We start from the raw sequence: 6,360 nt of genomic DNA, 5'->3' as shown, positions 1-6,360 counted from the left end.
TCTGCATCCACGGCTTCGCAACCCGCGGATACTGAGGTCTGAATGTACTAAGTACGGTCGGTGGTCAGGGTGAACCTCGCTGAGAAAGTGAGATTTGCGCAGTCTTGAAGAAAGTGAGGGGTTCATCAGGTGGGTAGCTGAGGAGAGGGCTGCAGGCAGTAGGGACAGCTAGAGCAAAGGGCTCCAGGGGTGTGTGTGTGTGAGAGAGAGAGAGAGAGGGAGAGGTGTTCCTGGAGAGTCTGGGGTACTGCTAGGAGCTAGTGAGGCTGGGGCAGTGGGAGACCAGTAGGGGAGGCCATAAGAGCAGCTGTACCCGCTGTTTCTGTGGGTCCCTGGAGGCTGCTCTGAGGACCTGGCTTTTACTAAGTGAACTGGGGACCTCTGGGGGGTTTGCGCAGTGCGGTGCTGGGACAGGTCCCTTTAGATGCCATATTGAGAAGATACCAAAGTAGGGGAGGGAGGGTAGACGCGGGGCAGCAGTCTCTGCGGGAACTCAGGTGAGGGACCACGTCGGCTCAGACCTCGGGGTAGCAACAGGGGAACTGAGAAGTGGTCACATGCACGATTCTTCAGGATTTCCCGAAGGACCAGATGAGAGGATGAGAGAGAAAGGAGTCAAGAACGACTCCAGGTTTTGGGCCCATCCGCTGAGATGGGGAGCTGCTGAGGAGCAGGTTTGGCACAGAGAATAGGGAGTTCGGCGTTTGGAAACGTTAGGTTTGAGATGTCCGTCCGCCTCCGAGCAGAGACCGAGAGCGCTGGGTAGCCTGGCGATCAGGAAGAGAGGTCTGGGCTGGACACACCGAGCTGGATGGGCTCCCCCGAGGAGGAGTGCGGATGGGGAGGGGGGGGTGGTCTGAGGTAGGAAGGGGGGCGTTTTCCCAAGAGGGAGATGTAGGCACCCCTGCCAGGGCTCAGGCAGCCCCGCTCTCAGGAGCCCGGACCTGCAGGGGGTGCCATGGACCTTCAGTGGCTGCCTGAGTGACTGGGAGGAAGGTTTGCTGCTCCGGGAAGGACAGGCGCTCAACAGATTCCCGCCGGAGTGGCAGAAATAATTAAGAGGAGAAGGTGAGGATATCCTGGTAGCACACGTGCTCGGCGGCCTCGGAGGAATTAAGAAAACCCGGGTCTATTAGTCTGCTCAGACATCTAGGCACCGCTGCCTCGCCAGGAGGCTCCGCCTCTCGGGCCCTCTCTCTCTGCCCCCGTCTCTCCGCATCCACGCCACTCGTGCAACCGCCCTGGTCGTAATCCACCAAACAGAGCCGTGGCGCGGCGGCTCCTTTTGCTGTTTCGCGCAGTGGCTCGATCCGCAGAGACTCTAGGTGGGCAGATGGCCCCCCCCCCCGGAGTTGCGCGCCAGAGGCCTCGCCGCCGAGGGGGCCGCGCAGGACGCGGGGGCCGGGGCGGGGCGCGAGGGGTGTGTCCGGGCGGCACGCGGGCCGAGGCGCGGGCGGCGGGGCGAGCGGGGTCTCGGGCCGGGCTCGAGTCGGCGCCGCGCGCCCCGCGCCGTGCGCCCCGCGCCGTGCGCCCGGCCCCGCGCGCCGCCGCCACATCTGGAAGCGTTCAGAGCGTCCGCCTGGGGCGCGCCGGGCGGGCGGGGCGGCGGGCCGCGGGGTGAGCGCCGCGCTTCGCGCTCCTGCCGGCGGCTCCCTCTCGCCGCCTCTGCAGAAAGAGCTCCTGCCAGAGCGGCGCGCGGCGCGGCCCGGAGCGGCGGCGCCTTCCTGCCTCCTCGCCCTCGGGACTCGTCGGACCTTCGGGCAGAGGAAAGCGGAGCAGGGCCGGGGAGGACGCGCCGAGAGCGGGCGGAGACGGTTCAGGCCGGCGGCCGGCGGGCCTCTCCCGCCCTGGGGTCCGCGCTCCCCTCTCCCCTTCCGCCTCCTCTCGCTCTGCCTTCCCATTTATTTTTTCAAATGCTGTGGCCGCCAGAGGTGCGGCGCTGAATTCTTGGAAGGGGCCCGGATGTGCTGAGGATGCATTACAATTTCACTGAAGGAGGCAGTAGTGGAAAGGATCAGTTTTTGGTGTTTGATGCAATAATGGGAATCAGGTAATCATCAGAAGGGCAGAAGAGCGACTGCAGATCCACGGCTTCCTCGAATTTTGCACGAAAGCCGCCGGCCTCGGAGCAGGGATTAGTGCAGACCCGCTCGGGCGTGTTTGACATTTCTTCCTCTTTGTGGCTTCTCCTTTTCAAACAATTCTTGGTCCATGGTCAATGAAAACACGAGGATGTACATTCCGGAGGAAAACCACCAAGGTAAGGCTGGACCCCGCCGCCGCGCCCGCCGGCCTCGCCCGCGCGCCCCGCGGCCCCGGCCGGTCCCCGCCGCGCGTCCTTCTCCCTCAGCGGCCGGGGGCCCGCGAGACCCTGGCCGAACCGCGCGGAGCCCGAGCGGAAAATCCCCACCCCTCCCCCGCCCGCGCCCGCGGCCCCCGAGCCGCGCGTCCGGAGAATTCCGGGCGAGGGGAAAAGTTCCCAAGTGTCTGCTCCGGCCTCGCTGGCTCGCGCTCGCCGGGAGAGCCCGACTACCCGGCCGGCGACGCCCCAGCCCGGTGGGCCGGGGTCCTCGCCTCGCCCGGGCGCGGCTGGGAGTGCGCGCGCGCGCCCCGCACTAGGCCGGCCGGCGCCCCCGCCCGGGCAGCGCGCTCCAAGGGGGCGGCTTCGAGTCTTGGCGCCCCTCCCTTCCCCTCTCTCTCTCTCTCCCTCTCCCTGTGGACCGCCGCCCCCCCCCCCCATCTCTCTCTTTCTCTCTCTCTCTCCCTGTGTCCCTCTTCTCCGGCTCACCTACACCCACCCACCTCTTTGCGGCCGCTGACCCCCGCGCGCCTACGCCCCGTGTGTTCTTATTCGCACCCACATGTGGGCTAGCACCTGAGGATGTCAGCGTTTAGAATTCGGGCGGTGTGTGGGCTCTGCTTTTTCATGTTTTAAGGCAATAATAAAAGGGTGTGCCGAGCTCACGCGGCTGCACACTGTCGCCCAGTGTTTTCCCAGTATCTCCATCCTTGGCATCAAGTGTCAGCAGCTCCCCCTGAAAGAGGGAAAGGCTTTCAGGCAACTCCCCACTTCCTGGAAACTTTCTCCCTCACCGCCCCCCTACCCCCGCCGCCCGTATTAACAAGTTATTATTTTTTGGCACTGCTCGGCAATTAAGATTATGATGGAGCAGAGAGGGACGGTTTTGCTGGAGTGTGGCCGCCTCCAGCTCTGTCTCTGCCTTCCCCGTGGCTTCCTCTGCCTCTGGGTGCAGGCTCTCTTGTCTCTCCGTTTCCCAAGCCTCCCTGTTTACACTCTTCCTTCCAATCTCTTCCTTCTCCATACCTGTCGCTGTTGGTCCTGCTACTTCCTGGGCATATCAAGGGATTCTCTGAGGACAGCCTGGTGGAGGGGTTGTCTCCATCCCTCCCTCTCCTTTCCAGCCTCCTCCCTCCCTAGGCCCCCAGCCCCACCGCTAGCGGGCAGAGCCCCCACCCTTTAGAGCCAGAGGCTGCCAAGCAGCTTCCCTGGTCTCCGTCCAACCTGAAACTCATCTCCAGCTTGGGCAGCAGTGGGGGAATTTGGGCCTCTTTTGGTGGAAGGATTGTGTCAAGGGTCGTGGGTTCTAGGGTGAGCCAGGGCTTTGGGGTCACAAGGGAAGCTCTGTCCCTGGATTTCTCTAGCCCGTGCCCCACCCCTACCTGTTCCCCTGTGCCCTTCCTGATGGAGTCGTGGATGGATTCGGAGGGAGGCCAGGAGGGACACAAAAGAAAGGGTGATGTTTGTGAACAGCAGGGATGACTTTCTCCCCTCCAGGCTCCCAGCTCAGTCCAGGCGGCCTTGAGGGGGAGAGCCCAGTGGCCACGTCCTCGCTGTCCCTGACAATGGCAGTGGCCTGTGGTCATGATTATTATTCACGTGGTGGTAATCCTCAGCAAATCCTGAACCGTTCGCAAGGCCTCTTCCCCGTGCAGGACAAACCCCTTCTGGCCCTTTCCTTCCTTCCTTCTGCCCCTTGGTGCCCCAGTGCGCCCCCCCACCCGTGTGCAGGGAGCAGACACTCAGAGTAGGAGCCGCGGCCCCGCGAGGTCTGTGGGGAAGATGGAGGGGCCGGCAGCAGGGAGCATGGCCGGGCGCCGCCTTCCCAGCCACACGCCACAAACACTATGGCAACCTGGATCCCATTTCTCTCCCTTGAAGCCGCAGTGATTATATAATTCACAGAGCAGTTTTGCCTCCTTTCCCGGATGCGGTTCTCAGGTGTAAGAGCCCCAGGACCCCGGCCTCCCCTCCACCTCCCCGCGCCCTGTCGTTGGCATGGCTGGGTCTTCCTGGGGCAGGAGGGGAGGAGGGTGATGGAGGTGGGTGGGCAGACCTGGAGAAGCAGGGACGTCTGCCGGAAAGGGGTTGCTGTGGCTTCATAACTAATGGGGCGATGAAACGTACCCAGGGGTAGGGTTTCAGGAGCAGAGAGGGAAGAGGGAGCATTGCGCCGGGTGGTGACGGCGGAGTGCAAGGCTGGAGAAGTTGCCCGGGGCGGGGGTTACATCTTCCTCTTCCCGACAGACTCGAGTAGCTCAGTGCAAGGCCTTTTGCCCCAGTTTTGCAGTGGTGTGTGTGTGTGTGTGTGTGTGTGTGTGTGTGTGTGTGTGTGTGTGTGTGTGTTGGGGGTCGGGGTGTGGACACGGGGGTCAGCACGTTGGAACAGCCCGCAGGTTCCCTGAGGGCTGGCCCCCCACCCTGGGTTCAGGCAGCGAGGGGCTCGTGAGCCTCCCCTCACCTCCAGCACCCCATCTGCTCTGGTCCCACACCAGCCTCCCGCTTTTCGGGGCTGATTTTCCATTGCAGCCTCCAGCTAGCAAATGAGTTTCTTAATAGTCAACCATTTAACAAATAAAACATCAGAACGTCCCTTATCTGCTGGAGACAAGGCAGAGGGGGAAGCGCGTTCTGGGAGTGGAAGACACGTTGTGCTTTTCTTTTCAGAGCACTGCTTAGCGATGCAGCAGAACGGTTATTATCATCATAGTAAAGTAATAATAGTCATGATCGGTGGTCAGAGAGCGCTGTTACTGCACCTCAACTTGCACAGGTTGAAGAAGGCACGACATTAGCTGCTTCTTCTTGGGTTCTGCATGGAGGAGCCCAGAGAAACAGGGCTCTTGGGGTTCCAGATACTGTTCCTAATACTGTTCACATACTTTCCAGGCTATCAGAGTACTATACAATAGAATATATTACAAGAATCAATTGTCCCTTATTTCCATGGAGCACATGCTAACAGTATTTAAATGTGTACACACACACACTGAATAAGGAAAAGCTATTTTAAATAGATTGCACAAGAGCCTAGAGCCCTTTGGGGACCCGGTGCGTAGCAGACAGGAATACTGGTGATGCAGCCCTGACACCGTGGCACGTTGGTGCCTCGCCTTGGGTGAACGGTTCTCTACAGGTAGATGCTGCAGGTACAGTAGATGGTGAGCCGTTGGCCCCTGAGTCTCGGGGGTGACTTGGGACTCTTCCTTCTGTTTTCTCTGTGATTTAAAACTGCCCGAGGTGGGTTCTTCTGGGTGTAAGACAGATGCAGAAGGAGACGCAGGGACGTCCTGGGTGGGGGTCTGAGGCCCCTGGGTGGGGGTCTTTGCATCCGCACCTCCTAGCGCGGGCCTTGACGCTTGACGGATGAATGCAGCCCCCAGACCAGAGGGGGTGTGCTTTCTGCCTCTTCCAGGAGGTGGCGCCCCAGGGCTTGGGAGTCAGGAGGGGCACCTGCGGGGCTGGGCAAGGGGCCGAGGCTCCGCAGGGCACTCCTTGCTGCTGTGCCTCGGTCTGCGTGCCTGCCCCAGGGCGCAGGCCTCCGAGGACCAGAGTGCCCGCCGCGCGCACACCAGGGGCCCCCGGCACGACCCGCCCTCGCCGACCTCTCACCCTCTCTCTGGTAACGAACCCACTTTGGATTCGCCCTCCTGCCGCAGCCTCGCCTTGATCTCCAGCACAGGCCGCATCCTGCTTGCCTGAACCCGTTACGCCCTATATTAACTTCCTCCCCGTATTAATTTTCTCACCAGGGCTTGGTAACCAGAGGAGCCCGGGGGTCCCAGGCCCAGCCTGGGGCCAACCTGGAGTGTGGGAGCTGGAAAGCCTGGCCGGTAGGGTTGCAGAGCTTGTCAGCTCAAAGGCAAGGAGACATTTTCCTAACTTTATTAGGGGAAAAACACAACAACAACTGGGTACACGTCACAGCTGTTTACGAATCTGGCTGCTCCCATGCTGGGTAATGGCAGCAGAGCTCCCGAGACCTGGGTTAGGAAGTAACTGAGATTTGTTCTAACTTTCAGTGCTGTGTTCCAGCTCCCGGGGGTTTCTTTTCTATCCCT

At 61.4% G+C, this 6,360-nt stretch overlaps 1 protein-coding gene across 1 annotated transcript in view; it reads left to right on the top strand.

Moving 5' to 3' along the window:
* Positions 1–2,073: 2,073 nt before the first annotated feature.
* CACNA1C (calcium voltage-gated channel subunit alpha1 C) overlaps positions 2,074–6,360 on the top strand; it is a gene marked incomplete at its 3' end in the record, with an annotated part of 458,987 nt that continues 454,700 nt past the window's right edge. Inside the window, exon 1 of the mRNA XM_082665273.1 lies at positions 2,074–2,260. Within this exon, the coding sequence (XP_082521399.1) occupies positions 2,212–2,260 (49 nt within the window). The 5' untranslated portion in view covers positions 2,074–2,211. The remainder of the gene's footprint in view (positions 2,261–6,360) is intronic.

Source organism: Grampus griseus (assembly GCF_964374135.1).
Source record: "Grampus griseus genome assembly, chromosome: 11".
NCBI classification, from domain to species: Eukaryota; Metazoa; Chordata; class Mammalia; order Artiodactyla; family Delphinidae; genus Grampus; species Grampus griseus.
This window is presented reverse-complemented; position numbering and strand designations above follow the sequence as displayed.